General features: G+C 40.5%; 2 protein-coding genes across 2 annotated transcripts; both read left to right on the plus strand.

The window, feature by feature from the left end:
* Positions 1 to 486: 486 nt before the first annotated feature.
* Positions 487 to 11,984, plus strand: morc2 (MORC family CW-type zinc finger 2). The gene is given in 31 exon segments (XM_029511558.1): positions 487 to 654; positions 1,132 to 1,287; positions 2,231 to 2,284; positions 2,408 to 2,442; positions 2,550 to 2,618; positions 2,756 to 2,846; positions 2,963 to 3,071; positions 3,337 to 3,496; positions 4,446 to 4,554; positions 4,624 to 4,786; positions 4,859 to 4,898; positions 4,901 to 4,936; positions 5,019 to 5,101; positions 5,317 to 5,402; positions 5,639 to 5,667; positions 5,670 to 5,743; positions 5,745 to 5,799; positions 5,873 to 6,028; positions 6,846 to 6,974; positions 7,061 to 7,166; positions 7,328 to 7,460; positions 7,546 to 7,629; positions 7,824 to 8,066; positions 8,206 to 8,442; positions 9,304 to 9,420; positions 9,729 to 9,786; positions 9,890 to 10,028; positions 10,127 to 10,294; positions 10,421 to 10,514; positions 10,682 to 10,870; positions 10,967 to 11,984. Coding segments are annotated over 30 exon segments (3,183 nt in total). The 5' UTR covers positions 487 to 654; positions 1,132 to 1,219; the 3' UTR covers positions 11,036 to 11,984.
* Positions 11,985 to 12,194: 210 nt separating this feature from the next.
* LOC115048977 (acyl-CoA dehydrogenase family member 11) lies at positions 12,195 to 18,254 on the plus strand. The gene is given in 22 exon segments (XM_075353372.1): positions 12,195 to 12,220; positions 13,076 to 13,383; positions 13,542 to 13,765; positions 13,871 to 13,970; positions 14,263 to 14,380; positions 14,578 to 14,720; positions 14,968 to 15,064; positions 15,067 to 15,118; positions 15,992 to 16,087; positions 16,184 to 16,283; positions 16,356 to 16,446; positions 16,449 to 16,495; positions 16,587 to 16,614; positions 16,617 to 16,690; positions 16,764 to 16,859; position 16,893; positions 16,961 to 17,019; positions 17,021 to 17,078; positions 17,081 to 17,134; positions 17,422 to 17,488; positions 17,616 to 17,674; positions 17,677 to 18,254. Coding segments are annotated over 21 exon segments (1,899 nt in total). The 5' UTR covers positions 12,195 to 12,220; positions 13,076 to 13,101; the 3' UTR covers positions 17,730 to 18,254.
* Positions 18,255 to 18,359: the final 105 nt, after the last annotated feature.

The following is an 18,359-nucleotide window of genomic DNA, read 5'->3' on the forward strand; positions in this document are numbered from 1 at the left end:
GTAAAAAGATCTGAACTTGTCATCACTAGTCGAGACTCGGCCGCGCTCACCAACGAACCAAGAGACTCCTCCTTTAACAGAGGGGAGCTGATCACACTGTTAGGAGAGTTACAACAGGTAAAGATAATTATCTTTATTATTAGATGAGCCTGTCCATTCACCATAGGGGGGCCCCTGGTGGCTACAGCGGCTCGATGCATTTGCATAGTTAGCATGTATAGCAGGAAACGGCCCTGCAACCACCCACTCTGGACCGTCAGTCCGGCTGTGAAAGAGTGCCCAGAATATTAAAGCCTGCTCAGTGGTACAAAGATGAGGTAGTGCCTCATTCGCCTCCGCCGTGTGTGGCCTGTCATTGTACGGATACCCAAAGGGCCCACCGCTGCACCGGTATGTGCCCCGCTGACGTCGATGGATGCTTTTCCTCCAATCAGCGCCCAAAAACCTTACTTGGTGCTCTCCCATTGGCTGAATTAGAAAACTAGAGGCGGGATTAGAGCAGTCGATGGAAGGGGGCAGCCGAAGACTTCGCGGCCTGGAGGACTGTCTCATGTCTGGGAAAGGAAACGAAACATTGCAAAATAGCACATCTGCCACTGGACGGATTATCACAGCAGCGCGGAATCACCTCTGAATAGTCTTTTCATGGCAACGGTTTGCAAAGTTGGTGAAAATTAATGTCCACTCCAGGTGTGAAGAGTGAAGCTAGCTAGCCGTAGAAAACGCTAATGTCGGCTAGCAACAATTAGCACAATATTAAACGTTAGTAACAGTTGATACATAAGGTCTGAGACGGGTTTTTCCTGTGTCCGTCACCATGACAGCCCCTTTCTTTGAACAGACAGAGACACCTACGTCTGTACCTCTTCCATGTGCCTGTATTTGAATGAAATGGTTGCTAACACCTTCTTTACTGACGCTCTTTGCTAAAAATTTTTTTGTTGTTTCCAAGTAGGCCTCCCACATGGCACCGCTTTGCCCGGGGGCGGGGAGTTTAATAAGTTGTGGGTGTCTTATTTTGACCCTTGCCGTGTGGTAAAGCGTCCTTACCATCCGATGGAGTGTGTGAGGCCATACAGTCGTTTTGTAGATAAATGTTCACGACCTGTAATCGCTGTCTTTCCCTTTAAGATGAAAACTCTGGATTAGAGTTTGGGGCCATCTGACCAAGACAAAAACAGGAGACCAGGAAGTAAACAGGAAGTAATTGTGATCGGCCATGGCCTACACCAGCTACAGCAACCTGAGCAGAGCTCAGCTCACCTTTGAGTACCTGCACACAAACTCGTAAGTACTAACTTACTGAGGACGAGCACGCGAACAGCTATGATAACTAAAATTACAGCGCACCGGTTCACCCATTTTAATAAGTAACATCATCGGGGTTTGCACAGATAAATATGAACACTGCATCTCTCTCTCTCAAAAAAAAAAAACAAAGTGTAATTTTGCTGTGATCACATTTCAAAATTCATGGCTCATACTATGACTCTGTTGGTTGACCTTCAGTAAAAATCTATTCAGAGACTGTTGCATTATGTTTGCTACTCCAGAGTGCATCAGAGTCTCTAATGCATGCTTGGAAAACTCTGGTGTGCACAAATGATATGAGACTTTGGGCTAATTTCTTAATCAGCTGCTAAAGGATTATGCACAGGTCCAGGGTGAACAACAAGAACAGGATTGGAACAATTTATACCTTTTTTTTGGTGTGTAATTTTCCATGTGGATATAGATGATGATAACAGTTGCCACTTTTAGACATTTGTCATAAATGCCTAACACTTGGTGGACTAGATTATTAATCAGGTTGTAGAAAAAATGCTTATTGTTAAATGCCCAAGATTTATGCTCAAATGAGAGTATCTGTCATAATTTCTTGTGTCAAAGCAAGATGTTTTCATTATGTGGAAACAAATAAGTAGTTACCAGATGAATAGGATGTCCTAACAGATGTGGGGTCCCTTTTTTTTTAAGTATGTGAACATGAGTAGTTCAGTAAAGCAGTTAAAGTAATCCTCATTTTGTTTACACTGGCACTCAATAGGCTATAGGCAATGCAACAATAACCTCACAGAATATTGATTATGGTGTTCAGATCCTATCATTAATTATCTCACACCTCCACTTTTTTCTGTTGAGCCTTCATGTTAACTCACATGAAATCTTAATAAATATTCAAGAATGTTGAATTACTGAAAATTTTTTATTTTTTTTTCTTGTTTTCCAGGACTACCCATGAGTTCTTATTTGGAGCCTTGGCAGAGCTTGTCGATAATTCAAGGTGCCCATAAAGATTTGCAATAGAGCTATTAACTATTAACACTAAACAGCCTGGAGAACTTGTTATCTGAGATATCCCTTGTAGTGCATACAAAGTCTCACAGTTGCTTTACTTTCTCCACAGAGATGCTAATGCCACACGAATAGACATTTACACAGGTATAGCTAAGAATAACTCGTTCACTTTCACATACACTGAAGTGCACACATTCATTCATTTCTCCTAATATATAATATAAGGCTAAAGTGTTGTACTTTTCTAACAGAAAAAAGGCCAGAGCTGCGGGGGGGCTACATGCTCTGTTTTCTGGATGACGGCATTGGAATGGATCCAAGTGAGTGTGACTTTGCCAGAGAAAGCACTTAAAGATTGTGTTCATGTTTAAAGGTGCTTTGTATGAGTCCATTGTGAGGTCCTTTTGATTTCTGGTGTGTTTTGTGTGTGAAATATAATGCTGAGCACTTTTTTTAGATGAGGCAACCCATGTGATTCAGTTTGGAAAGTCCAGCAAACGGTCACCGGAGTCCACTCAGATTGGTCAATATGGAAACGGGCTCAAATCGTAAGACCAAAATCTTATGTTATTATGACATACTGCAGTTTGTACACTCATGTTTCAATGTTATGTATTTATATATTATAATTGCATTCATCCCTACAATTTGTTTGTTTTCACAGTGGCTCTATGCGTATTGGGAAAGACTTCATCTTGTTCACAAAAAAGGGCGATGTTCTGACTTGCTTGTTCCTATCAAGAACTTTCCATGAAGAAGAGGGATTGGATGAGGTTAGAGCCAACAGCTATTAAATATTAAATGCCATTTTTTGTTAGGCAGAACAATAGCCAGATTGATTAGTAATTGAAATACTACGATAGCTAAATGCTAGGTATTATGAGTACACCATAAGCAGCCAATGTTGCCACTGCTCAAACTTAGAGTATTTTTTTGCAAATAGTTTACAGAGAGTCAGTAAACATGGCAAAGTAGCTGTAGAATACTTGCGACTTTAGATTGGAATTTATGTCTTAAGTCATCTAATCATCTTTTCAGGTGATAGTGCCCCTTCCCTCCTGGGACCTGAAGACCAGGGAGCCACTGACCTCTGACCCAGAGAAGTATGCTGTGGAGACTGAGCTGATTTTCAAATACTCCCCTTTTAAAAATGAACAGCAGCTGATGGAGCAGTTCAATAAAATTGAAAGCAGCAGTGGTAAGGATATTAATCAAAGAGATTAATTTTGTGATTTATTTAAATTAGACTGCTTCTCAGAGTTTGCGCTAAACTTTTTCATTGTCCGTCATTTTGATGGACAGTTTAAAAAAAAAAAATGTCAGTCTATTTTTATCTGTGATTTTAATTTTTGTTTTTTAAATTAGAATAAAAACATAGTCAATAGCATTAAATTTTGATTTATTCGTTTTAAATGCAAATTCAATTAGAACAAACTAAATGATGCACTTACAAAGGCATGAGAGAAAACATTCATGTCAACACCACATTTCCCCGCAGTGACATTGGTGGCCACTAAAAACACCAACTGTGGCCATATGCGTAAATGAACAACGCAGTTTTACAAAATTAAATACCTGCAATTAAAATATGAACAAACTTTGCAAGAAATCAGCTGAATTTAACTGAGTGGCGTGAACTCAGTCTCATTCTCACCTTCCTCCTATTGCGAATGGAGTGAAACAGAGCGCCAGCTAGCGAGTAATCAAATGCGTCAAGTGAGGTTGCTGTAGAGGCGATTGTCATAAAATTTTGTACCATTGCCTTGGAGAGATGGCTTCTCGTGGCTGTTTTGATATTGTTTTGAAGTAATTGCAATCAAAATGGCAAAATGACAGATGGGCTTCCGATTGGTCCGTCAAATCTTAAAAAAAAAATCAGTCAATGACGGAGAATTCTTGGTTAACGCAACCCCTGCTGCCACTATCCCAAAAAGTTTGGCTGCCTTTTATTTTAAACTTCCATCTAAAATAAATTTCTATAAAGCATCTGATAGCAAGAGGGATATATAAAATATCTCTGTCAATAATGTTGCTTTTGATGTGATGTGTTGGGGAAAATCCAGAGTTGATATTGATTGATGATGCTGATGCTGCTTTTTTTTTTTTTTTTTTTTTTCCTTCCCCCCCCCCCCCCCCCCCCCCCCAAGGTACTCTTGTGATCATCTACAATCTGAAGCTGATGGACAACAGAGAACCAGAGCTGGATGTAGAGACTGATCACCAAGACATACTGATGGCTGGGACACCTGCTGAGGAGTGTGAGTGTAGCCTTACGCCGTACTGTGAATTTCCAAATGATTATTTTTTGCAAATTACTTTGTTTAGTTTATTGCTGCCTCTCTTGCAGTAACCAGAGCGGAGGTCATTCAGGGCATATGCTGCTGTTTTGTACATTGACCCACGCATGAGAATTTTCATTCAGGGACATAAAGTCAGGACTAAAAGACTGTCTTGCTGTCTTTATAAACCAAGGTAAAGTAATAACAGAGTTAAACAAAATTTTACTATAACGACTGTATTCTTGTAACCAGCTGTGACTGGTGTCTTTTTATGTTGACAGGTGTACAAATACTCATCCACTCGTTTTAAAACTCGGGCCGAGCAGAAGTCAAGAAAGCAGATCATCTCGCTAAGATTGGTGAGTCTGGGGTGTTTTTATTCATGTCTAGCTTTCGTTTTAGACTTGACTGCACTTAAGGGTTTTCTGTCATGTATTTCAGCGGAGGAGAAAGCAAAAGAGGCAGACAGTAAACGCTTGGCTTTGGAGGCCAGATTAGGAGAGGACATGTCAAAAGATTCACGGGTAAACTAAAGAAGATATGATGGCTAATTTCTGAAACACAAATATGATTGTTTAAATTTTCCTAAAAGCTTTGACATAAAATTTTATGTAAATGTTGAAGTAGGATTTAAAAAGCGTCAGCAGTGGAATCACACCTAATGCTATTCTATGGTATACAGACTACAGCAGCAAAGGCAAGAGCCATGATGTTTCTCTCTTCCCATCTTTCTATATAGGTAATTTTGAGAAAGGTTCAAGATTCAGCCATGATGCTTCAGCGTGATGCTGACATGAAGAAAAGGATTCTTGAAGCTAAACAGAAGTATGATAAACACAACTGTAAAATTTTCTCTCATGTAGAGATTAATAAATGCCCAAGATTAGATTACTTACTGAATAGTAATAAATGTAATAAATGTTTGCTAATTTTCTGAATCAGTCAGATATGAGAAAGGACAACTATAAGTTAGTTTCTTGCATTTAAAGAAGCTTGACTTTAAAGCACATTATTTTTGATGGCTTCATCTATATGCCTGTCACATTTGTATCCTTCTTCAGAGCATTAAAGGAGCCCAAGGAGTTGAATTCAGATTTGGCGTGAACATTGAACAGAGGGACCTAGATGGGATGTTGTGTACAACTGCTCCTCGTCTTATCAAGATGGTATGAGAAGACAGGGCCACAGCTGGAGGGAGGCATGTGAGTAAATCTACACGAGAGTGAAAAATTGACTGGTTTTGAATAGCAAGAAAATGTTTTTTAAGTTACACAGTGTATATGTGTGTGTTTTAGGGGCCTGTGGAGGTGTTGTCGGAGTAGTGGATGTCCCTTATTTAGTTCTAGAGCCAACACACAACAAACAGGACTTTGCAGATGCTAAGGAGTATCGTCATTTACTGAAATCAATGGGGGAACATCTTGCTCAGTACTGGAAGGACAGTAATATTGGTGAGTCTCAGTTCAGTCATGACTTGGCAAGTTGTCAGGAGCCAGTATAGAAGCATTCAAATCACAATGCTCCTGTTGCATGCTAAACTTTCATTAACAGGCCAGAAATTTGTAATTTGTAAGGATAACTCAACCTTGGCAGATTTGGAAACCATAAGACAAGTTGTCCTGTGTCCATATTTAATAGCTGTTGGCTCTAACCTAGTTGCAATAAAATTGGCACAGTTCGATTCCCTGTAGGGGCATCTGAACATGTCGTCAGTTAATTGGTGCTTGATGTAAATGTATATGGTGACCTGAGCAGCATGGTGGTGCAGTGGTTAATGCTGTTGTCCTGCAATAAGAAGGGCGCGGTTAATTGGTGACGAGTAATGGACTGGCCTACAGCGAGGTATGGCGACCCCCCCCCCCACCGCCAGCTCCTAGACAGATCAGACTAGACCAGAGACCAGACCCCTGCAGAGAGCGACCCCCACCAACATGAGTCCAAATCTTTGCCTTCAACGAGGACTGGGCTGGTTGAATGTCTCTTTCCTCCATTATTGTAGTTTTCTCCCTTATTTTGTCGCTTACTGCGCATACGTATGTTCCAGAACCGGCTCTGTGGTGATGTCAGGATCTCCCGCATACAAAATGGAGGCATTTATTTATTTATTCAATTTTGGGACATTTTAAATTGATTCTGAATCGTAGTGAATGAGAATCAAGATTCTTATACGAATCAATTTTTTTTGGCACACCCCTACTTTAAGTAACTACTTTAAACATTGTATTTAGTATCACATTATTCAATAAAATATCTCTATGTGCCCTGCAGCCCAGAAAGGCATAGTGAAGTTCTGGGATGAGTTTGGATATCTGTCTGCCAGCTGGTCTGCACCTCCGTCATCAGAGCAGCGATACAAGAGACGCCGGGCCATGGAGATACCACTAACAATTCAGTGTGGTTAGTAACAGGCCCACACATGTAGAACACACACTCATTGTTTTACTAAATGTTTTACCACCTTTGCTCCGGTTCTGTCCTTTCAGATAAGTGTTTGAAGTGGAGAACACTACCATTTCAAATGGATGCTGTGGACAAACGTTACCCAGACAGCTGGGTGTGTCTCATGAACCCTGACATCTCTCAGGACAGGTGCACACAAAATGTTGTTAGATGTATTTCATTTTTCAATTCAGGCAGTGTCCAAGTAATCATGTAATGAATGTATGACATGCAAATGGTGTCATTACACTGTTGTTGTGAGGAGAACGTAGCATTCCTATGTACTATATTTGTGTATTTTGTATTTTCAGGTGTGATGCTCCTGAACAGAAACAGAATTTGCCCTGTGGTGTTCTCAAAAAAGACAAGCAGTCAGCTGAGGACAAACAGAAAGAATTGGCTGAGAAAATCAAACAGCAGCAGGAGAAACTAGAAGCCCTGCAGGTACCTTATCTTCCCTGAATGTCTCTTTCTGTTGCTCTCTGTTTTATGTACATCAGGACATAAAGATTGTGTTTCTTCATCTCAGAAAACCAGCACCATCAAATCTGCAGCAGATATAAAGAAGCTACCACTGGAGGTCAGCATGAAACCAACAGAGAGCTCCTCTCAGGTAAAAACATTTCTTACCACGTGAAGACTGTTTCTGATTTCTGCCAAAATCATAATGAAATGGTTTTCTAGATTTCTTCTAGATTTTTTTTTTTTTTTTTTTTTTATTAACTAACTAAAAACGTGTTTGGACCCTTTTTGTTTTTATTTCATTCCCTTCATGTAATGTCCCTTTTTTCGGTCTTGTTGATTCAGGCAACTAGAGCTTCTGAGAGAGCCATAACCAGGCCCCGCTCCCCACCGCTCCCTGCTCACCTTAAAGCTCCAAGTACTCCTTCATCTCGTGCTGCTTCTCAGCGACCCAGCCGGACACCATCTGCTCCACCACCTAAATTGGAACCGTCCAGGTCCAGATCTGCAGCAAAGCCTCCTCCACCTTCAGCAAAGTTTTCGCCCAAAACTACCACCAAAACTCCTCCTTCAAGCCGCAGCTCACGAGTAAGTTACAGGTTTTAAGAAATGTTTCAGTAATTCCACAGTACTAATGCCAGGTTTTGTTGGAGAAAATAATTAACATGGCAAGCAGTTAATACCAAAAGAACTGTGGAAAAAAGTGATGTCCTTAATCTTTACATAGACATCTGCCAAAGCATCAACTGTCAAAGCAACTGCTGGACAACGCAAGAGAATTATAGAGCAGGAGGACAGTGAAGAGCAGCAGGAGGAGGAGGAGGAGGAAGAAGATGAAGAAGAGGAGGAGGCAAGTGAGGAGGAAGAACCACAGACAAGGAAATCCAAGATGGTTTCAGCAGCCGGTAACTCTGAGAAAATGGGAGAAAAGGCCCCACCTCTGAAACGTGGCAAGTTGGATGAGGTAAATGCAGTGATAATAGATTTATCTTGGCATCTGGTCAGGAACACAGTGGCTGAAATTTTACAAATAATACAGAAAATGCATCTGTTGCAAAGTTAAACACTTCACATAACACTTGACAGAAAATAACAATGAGAATATTAACAACTCTACATAAACCATTCAAGGGCTTCACCATGACTCTGTGAGTGTGTCAGTCTTGGTTTGTGGCGCATTGTGCAACCTGCTGTATTGGCTTCTCTATAAAGTTGTGTGCATTTCTTTTTTTCGCCTACATGTAGCTTTGCCTCTCTCAGTACAGCTTGTGTCATATCTGAGATTTATTCTTTAAAAGTGAACAAACAAATGGAGGAAACTGAGAGGCCAATGTGAACAAAATTGTTGAAACTTACAGCATTTTTATGTGGGCATTCGTTCGCTTTGAAGGTTCCTCAGATCCTACCCTCTTCTTCATTGGTATCTGAATATCAAATCATAGCAATGCACGCCACTTCATGTACTCAAAGAGGCTACATCCATGTACAGTCTTTAAAGTTTATTTATTTTGTCTCTATTTCTATGTCTGTGGAAAACAAACATATTATCAAGTTTTATATTTCTGTTAGTTGCTCATTGGAGAGATCACGTTATCGGGGCCTTTTTTGTATTAAGGCACTTCTGGATTAGAAGCCCCCCATTTCTGTGGACAAATCTTAGCAAAGTTTTGGGTTAGGATCTTTATAAAGTATTTGGCTGGTAACATGGGGACATTAAAATCAATTCCAAACTCATAAAATGACAAAAAGTAAATGCAGTCATTCCCGTGTCCCTACGTCAGTTACTGAACCTCCAATCAAAGCCCATCTGCTGTTGACCTTGCAGGTTAAAACACACTGCCAGGCTGAGAAGAAAGGAGTGTCTACTCCTACACGGCAGACACCAACACCAGCCTCTTTGCCTAAATCCATTTCCACACAACAGCATGGGGCTAAAGCCAAGGTAGCTTCCTTCAGTCAGGCTTCTCTACTTGGCCTTAATACAGTGTGGCTGCATCTGCTCTCATAATTTCTCACATCGGTCCAACCTAATCTTTTAGTTAATTTGGGTGTTCTGTCAGATTATCAATTTTCCCTTCTCCTAACAATCTTCTATTCAAACAAACATTCTGCAATCATGCATGCGATTCTCAAACATGACTACGAGCACACTAAGGCTTTCACTTCTTTCAACAAGAGATCCTAACACTTCTCTCCTTTCATTCAACATGTCTGTGGCTGCTATTATGGTAATTGTTTTTTCATTTGTAGTCACATGAGAAGCAGCCAAAGCAGGAACCAGAGAATGACACTAAAACTGCTCAGAAAGGTGAGATGGTTAACTGATCCACAATAATATAGCCTACATAACTGGAATAAAAATTTTAATGGGAGGAACTTCTTTCCACTCCCCCCCCCCACCTCACGGACAGATAAGGGTCTACTAGTTGAAGTCCGTGTCAATAAGGAGTGGTACACAGGGAAAGTCATTGCTGTGGAGATAAATAAACAGAGTGTTCGCTGGAAAGTGAAGTTTGACTATGTACCTCGATCTACCCCTAAAGACCGTTGGTAAGTTACAGTCTCAGGATTGCTGCATTTAGGGTACATTTTGATGAACCACTGGATAATTACATCTTGTGCATTTTTCTGTGTGTGTGTCTGAAAAGGGTCTTCAAGGGTAGCGATGATGTCCGCTTGATGCGGCCACCGTCTCCAATCTCTCAGACACCCGACACCCAACAAGAAACAGAAAAGGGGCTGGCGCCCATGGAGCCGGACACTACTCAGCCAGGAACCAGTCGAGAGGTGACTGACAGCCTGGTCACCATGTTGAGGTTAGCTGGTTACAATGATCTGCTGTTACCATACACTGTAAATTATGACAGTCAGGACCCATGAACCAATCCTCAGTTATGTCTCATTGTTCCATGCTTTGTTCACTGCGCTGTTTATGTATCCAGGACAATGCTTCGTTACTTCTTCCCCCCCGCCTTTCGGATTCCAAAGGACGATGTTAATAGCATGACGGCTGAGGAACTAGTTGCTTTTCCTTTGGTGAGATGGATAGATGATAAATGATTTGATAAATCAATTGTTGGAGTTAATGTGAAGTTTCTGTAATGATACCTAACAGAATGTACAATGTGTTAATATGAGTTGACCATTGTTTTTGTTTGAGTATCATTTCTGGTGTATTCATCTTGTTTGTTCCTTCTATGTAGAAGGAATATTTCCAGCAGTATGAATCAGGTCTCCAGTCATTGTGTAACTCGTACCAGAGCAGAGCTGATGCAAGGGCCAAAGCTGTGGAAGAGAGAAACAATAGCACTGAGGTGAAACTGAAGGAGGCAGATGAGAAATTACAGAAACTACGGACAAACATTGTTGCACTTTTGCAAAAAGTACAAGAGGTAAGATTCTTTGTGCACATTTTTGGTGTCTTAAGGCTCATAACATCTTTTTTTCTCTGTTTACAAAAGGTTTTGTTTATTTTATATCACACTCAGGACATTGACATCAACACAGATGACGAGCTTGATGCCTACATAGAGGACCTCCTTACGAAAGGCGATTAAAAAAAGAAGAGAGGAGTGGATGTGCACATAAACAGACTGCAGTTTTTATTCCAGTAATTACTGGTGGCTCCAGATGGCTCATGCTTAAGTGCAGTGTTGTTGGCTGTGAATATTTAGGGATCTTCTCATTGTCAATTCTTCCACTTGTTAAACCAGATTGTTATTAGTTTGATCTTTAATTTTAACCGTTTCCGTGTTAGAGCAGCAACAGCAGCATGTTCTTTGAGTTTTGGCATATTCTTTGGTGTTTTTACATTGTTGGATAGCCGTTGAGTCTGTGCTTTTCTTTTTAGTCCTTTTTATAAACTTGCTTATATACTGTATGTTTAAGCCATCCTGTCCTGATTGACCTTTTGGAATGATTTGTGTAAGTTTAATAGAATTCATGCTCCATTTATATAGTTGGCTAATGCCAAATAACAGACTTCATTTGTTTCAGACTACATTTGTTTTGATTCATTTTCAGGTGAGCATTGGAAGTGGCTCAAGACTTGAGCTTGACTGGGTCTTGCTCTGCACTGCAACCTTTAATTAAACATTAACTTTTAGTTTTGTACACTAAACACTTCAGTGTTTCCCATTACCTTCCTCCATCCTGTTCTGCCTATCAAGCAAACCAGGTAAATCTTTTATGGTTGGGTGATGTACCACACCCACAGACAAGAACTACTTACTGGGTTTTATCAGTATGAGAATTTCTTAAATCCCTCCTGCATTTAATCAATGACTGTTCTGTGTTTATTTTTGGAAGAAAAAAATCTTTACTTTAATGCAAAAGTTGTGTGTTCATAATTATTCAGCGCCTGTGTCCTTCTTTTTGCACAGATTTTTAACATGTCATGGAGGTGTTTTATTAAACAGTGCATGCTTTAACTCTTTTTGTTCTGAGTGAAACAAAGGATTCTGTATTTTTGACAAATCTTTAATTAAAACAATAAAACAGGCTCAGCAACATTGTTGATGAATGTATGTCATATACTATAATTACTACATAACAATGTTGGCTTTGGGAAATGAATATTTACACTTTAGTTTACATTTAGATGTAAAAACAAAAATATGGGATTAGCAAATATAAATAAATCGCAAACTTCATTTTGACATTTCTGCCGCTGTTGGGACTCTTACTTTGAAGGCGAAAGCTTCTGTCTGTGCCGGATGTAAACACTGTCGAACCGACGTTTGGTAAGATTGTTGTGTTCGCTTCATATCTGCAAAAAGCCTCATTTTAGTTTGCACGTTATTCGACATCATAACATCGGACATTGATGTGAAGGTGTAAAAAGAGATTTCCAATCAAAAGAGCAGATGAGCGGAGTTAGCAGCTAACTGTTAGCTTTGCACATTAGGTTGTTTAGCTGTGGTGTTTGTTGCAAAGATAAAGATAGATAGAAGATAAAGTTGATTGTCTGCACCGTATAGTGTATTATTAATTTAAATCTGGTTAAATCACGTTAAAGTAAATTTCTGATTCTAAAAATGAAACTGTTGTTTGCTTTATACAATCCAGTCAGATGTACCGTGACCCAGATTTTTGACCCCAGTTTTAATGGTCGTCATTAAAGCTACATTTTCTCAAACTAATGAATCAAAACTGTGTGTTGATCTTGTGAAGGAATTTTAGCACCTCTATTTGAAATACAAATATACTTTTTATTTTGGTGCGTTCAAAATGAAAATTATTACTTTAATGTGTCCCTATTAAAAATGCTTGAAATACAGAGGTGGGGCTGTTGTCATTGGCTTTAGCAAGAAATAAAGCTTTTTCAATTGCAAATATGAATCTCATTTGTTATTCTGATCTGCCTGAATATACTGGGATGTCCAGTATGTGCTCCTGCATCATTAATGACTTAAAATCCAGGTAAAACAAGCTAACACAGTCATTACCTGTGTCCATCCAGTCTTCTTAGTGAATCAGTAACCTTGGATGTGTTTCAAAAAGGCCAAAAGCCTAGAAAGGATTCCTACGATGTCATTAATAGAGTATTTTGGGATTCCTTAAATGATAACTGAATGAAACCAAACTTTCCCCGATAGCTCTCTCAGACTGCAGGTGTTGAACCATGTTAGTGTATGCAGCCTGCATCCTGAGCCGCCGTGTCCCCAGAGGCTGCTGCAGGAGGTGGTGCGCTGCCCCTCAGCCGCTTGTCCACATCAGATCGGCCAGTGCAGCTGAGCCAGGAACAAGAAGATCTAATGGAGAACAACTCTGGGAGGCAGTGAGCTACATCCCCTTTTCCAGGGCCCGGCTAGGCTCCTTCTTTCAGGAGCAGCCCGTGCTGAGGAACCCTTTCCTAGAGGATGCTTTGCTCAGAGGATATCTCCGGAGACACCTGCCCCAAGAGGTGAGTCCAGCTTTGTCCACAGCCGGTTTTGTTCATCTTCCCATTATATCCAACTAAAAGCATTTCAATGTTATTTGTGACTCATAAAGGCCAACTCGAATCTGTTTTGTTGGGGAAATTATCCATGTTACTGTACAGTTTATGTATCTGCTTCACAGGCAGTTATCTCAGATTTGTGCGCTTTTGGAGAGCGTGTGGCCAATGAGGTGGACATGTGGGGAAGAGAGTGTGAAGTTACCCCACCACAACTGGTACAGTTTGACCCGTGGGGTCGCAGAGTGGACCACATAGTGACCTCCCCAGCCTGGAACCGGATGAAAGACCTTTCTGCTCGGGAAGGACTGGTTGCCACTGGTTATGAAAGGTCATTTGGAGAGTGGAGGTTTGGTGACTCTTTCATTTCCTCAGTTTAGGTCATATTTCAGTTCAGTAGCAGTGTTTCCATTTCATATTATGGTGAGAAAGTGTGTTTATGTTCTTGTTCCAGTCGTGTTTACCAAATGAGCAAGCTGTACATCTTCTCTCCCTCCTCTGGCCTCTACACGTGCCCTCTGGCCATGACTGATGGAGCTGCTAAAGTCATCCAGGTGACTAAAATTGTGTACTTAAACCAGCATGATCATTAGTTTGTCAGCAAACCAAACTTTGATCGCTAAATGATGGGATTTGAACAATGTATTTGGGAAATGACAGAGATAGATGATGGGAAATAAAATTGCTAAATCCTTTGTCCAAAATTCAAACCATAATTTCTGCAGCGGAAATAGACACCTTCAAACTGCACTTTCTTTGTCATTTTAACCTGATTTTCTCCCATGCTCTGTTGTTTTTGTGTTTGTAAATGTAATACATATAGCAATCGTTGTGCTGTGTGTGAAGTCCATAGGTGCTCCGTGGCCCACAGATGAAGCCTACAGTCGCTTGACCACACGTCAGCCTGAACGTTTCTGGACATCTGGACAGTGGATGACAGAAAGACAGGGAGGATCTGATGTGGGTCAGTAATCACTCTCACAGTTCAGCCGGTGTCAGCTTCTACTAATTTATGCACTACAAGCTCTTTCCACCAGTAGCTGCTTTCTGTATTTGAAAGGACTTATCACGTTTACAATAGGTTTAATAAAGACAAACGTATTGATTACATTTTCAGCTGATGCTTCATTGTTGTATAATGAGGTTCCTGTATGTCATCAGGGAGCGGCACAGAGACTGTGGCTGTTGTCCAACCAGATGGTTCATACAAACTTCATGGCTTCAAATGGTTCACCTCTGCTACAGACGCAGACATGACCCTCACACTGGCCAGAGTGCGGGATAGAACGGGTGCAACCACACCGGTACGACTCTCTTCTCACATCTGCATCACTTTTCCATCGGCTACATAGATGGATAAATAATTTATTAATCCCCGCAGGGAAAGTTGACATTAAATACAGCGAGTGCATAAAATACGGGACATTAAAAGAAAGTAAATACTTAAACAGATAAAACAAATACAATAAAAATAAATAAAATAGATGATTTTCAAGTCTATCCTTCAAGTTTCCCATGGCCCTGTGTGAACTCTCACCTCTTGTCCCACAGGGCAGCAGGGGTCTGTCTCTGTTTTACGCAGAGGTGAGTCGAGATGAGGACGGCCGACTGAGGGGAATCGAGGTTCAAAGACTGAAGGACAAGCTGGGCACCGACAGATGCCAACTGCTGAGCTACTGCTGGATGGTCTGCCTGCACACAGGTCCATTACACATTTATTACAGAAATTATTAACAGCTGCTTCTGCAGAGCTAATGTGTTGTGTTGTTACTGTTGGGTTAGACTGGGGCAGCTACAGCACAGCTCAGTTAATATTCAAGGCTTTTTCAGTGGGAATAAGCTTAAGTGATTAGAAACAAACGATTTTATACGGAGAGAGGGAGGCAAACAGGCCACAAAAACAATTTCTGCAGCTGTTCCGAAATGGAACAGTCACTGATTAGTATTGATATCAAAAATGTAGTTTAATAGACCAATCAATGATCCAAATGTTTTTCTTATTGTGTGTTCTTTTATTAAAACCTAATAATAATAAAAAATATTATTAATATAATATTACAAGAAGTACAATACTGCATAATAATTATTAGGAGCATAGATGGTCTGTTATTGGGCTTGTTTAAAAAAGTACTATACCTTTTGATACAAACTGGAAATTATACAACATGTGCTACATAAATGTAAAAGAAAAAAATAAACTTGATAAATAGAATTAATTTGTTATACCACCTCTTAAGTATTGGACAAAGACTTCCTCCATCAACAACAATCACATATCCACACCATGTTACGAATGACACTGTCAAGGGAATAATTCATTTGGTTGCTTTTCCATCGTGATCATGTTGCCCACTAACAGTATGGGCTCAGAAATAGTGTCTGCTATAGATATGACCGTCCAGGGGCTGTGGTTTATAATTACTGTGACCAACTTTTTTTTTTTTTTCTCTCACATGCTCAGCTATAACAACTGTTTCAATTACATAATTGTTCTGCTCTGTCTTCTTCTTAATTCAATTATTCTCTTGTTCATTTCAAAATCCTTGACATCTTTACTCCATCTCTATATTTGCCAGCTCTCAGAGGAAGGGAGAGGTGTGGCCTCCATTGCTAACATGCTGACTATAACCAGGATCCACAACAGTGTCTCTGCAGCAGCTGCAATGAGAAGGCAGGATACGACTCTTACTGCTGCACACCATACCAAAGCACCAAAAAGCTCCAAATAAGCCAGTTAATAATAATGTGTGATCGTGTGTGTTCACAGGGTGGTCCAGTTAGCTCGTGAATATGCCACCCGCCGCTCGACGTTTTGGAAAGCTTCTAAAGACCACCCACTGCACATGCAGACACTCGCTAGGATGGAGGTGAAGCGACAGGGGGCGAAACCAGCACATGCAGTGTATTCTATAGTGTTTACACCCTTTCTGTTCGCACAGGTGGAGACTCGCGGAGCGTTCCTCCTCGTGATGGACGTGTGCCGCCTTTTGGGCCATGAGGAGAGCGGCAAAGCGACCCAGCTTGATACCGACCTCTGCGTCTGCTCACTCCTGTGGTCAAACTGTACACTGGGAAGCAGGTGCAAGACTTCAACAAGTACATTTCATGAAAGTCAAGTGTTGAGATGTTCTTAAAAACAGCCTTACCCTCCTCTTTTTGCTTCTCTTCAGGCGTTGGCCGTGGTGTCAGAGGGTTTGGAAAGTTTGGTGGACAGGGCTACATCGAGGACACCGGGCTACCTGGACTGCTTCGTGATGCACAGGTGAGGTCTTTACCAAAAAGAATCACTATTTTACACTGTTCTGCTATTTTAAGCTTATGCGTTCTTACTCTTAGGTGTTGAGTATTGGGAAGGTACCACCAATGTGCTGTCTCTGGATGTGCTGCGCAGCGTGGCTCGAAGCTCAGGAATGGTTCTTCATGCATATTTCACCCAGGTCAAGGTACAGGACCAGAGAAGGAGCCTGTCTGACAAGTGTATCTATGCAGTGTATGACAGAGCTGAACAGGAATGTGAAGTACACTTGTTTTCCTCTTCTTGCAGTCCTGCTTGCAGGTGCATCAAGCGTTTCCTCCTTGGCCCCAGCAGTGAAAGCAGTCGACCAGTTCTATTTCTGAACTGCAGAAGTTCCTTCAAGGAGCAGCTACCAGAGCACCCAGCTACCTGAACTGGCAGCCAGAGACCTGGCTTACAGCTGGCTCGTATCTACATTGGTAGGTAGTAAACAAGCACAGATAATATTAGACCTGCAACAATTAGTCGACTGAAAAATGAAAAAAATCAAAAATCATGAACCATTTCTGTCCTCACCTTCTTAAAGGTGAGGATTTGATGTTTCCTCTGTCACATTTAGGTGAACTGAATCTATTTATTTGGGATTAATATTTGAAAACATCGACAACATATTTTTCACTTTTTCTTTTTTTTATAAAAAAAAAAAAACCCATAAAAAAGCACTATACAAAATCCTGTTTTGCTTCATCCACCTGGCTCTGTGTCAACAGGTGCCCTTCTCATTGACCATGCTTCTTGGAAAGGAGCTTCTCCATCTGACACCTATGCTGCTCTCAGGTAAAAAAAAAAAAAAAAAAATTTATATATATATATAAAATTAGATTTTTTATATATATATATATATATATATATATATATATAAGTTCAAACGTATCTCATGTTTGTGCCTTTTCTGCTTCATCAGGTGGTGTGAGCAGGATTTGTGCCCTGTGGTGAGTAAACAGATTAGAGGCTGCTATGATCCAGCACCCCACCGCTTGATGCTGCTCTGGTGTTCGACAGACCGACCCAAGCCTGAACCTTCACTGATACTGCTGCCACTTTGCTGGCAGTTACTGTGCCTCACTTTAATTCTGTAGCAAAACTCAGAGGCTCTATGCAGTTTTTGTAAGTGATTGAGACCAGGCCTCATGGTATTCGTAGTATTTGTATTTTTGTCTGCGATAAATATGAAATTATTAATTCACAATTTTGCTAAAAGTAAAGGCAAAGTAAGAAAAGATCAACAGACCATAAATAAACTGGAGCACAGTTCAAAGGCAAGAGGAGGACGAGGTGACGTCTGAAATACACGGTGCCTTCAAGGACTGTTGGGAAAACAATCATTTACTCTTCAAGCTCGAAAAACTATTTAAAATGTACCAGCAATATAATTGCACTTTTGCACAATTGCTTCATTCATTCATCAGGCCCAGGAATGCAACTGCGGCCTTCTTGTTGTGGGGCAACAGCACTAACCACTATTCCTCTATTATGATTTCTATGCTGTTGAATTGTATTTGTGTTTTATCTGCTGAATAAATGTGTGGTGAAGTTAATTCATTAAAAAGAAGTGATGTCTTTCTTGTTGTGTTGTTCATAGATGTATTTCCTGGTATATGTGTGTGTGTGTGTAAATATATTGAAATATTATGGTCTGTATGAGTCA

The sequence above is a fragment of the Echeneis naucrates genome, chromosome 9 (genome assembly GCF_900963305.1).
Source record: "Echeneis naucrates chromosome 9, fEcheNa1.1, whole genome shotgun sequence".
NCBI lineage: Eukaryota > Metazoa > Chordata > Actinopteri > Carangiformes > Echeneidae > Echeneis > Echeneis naucrates.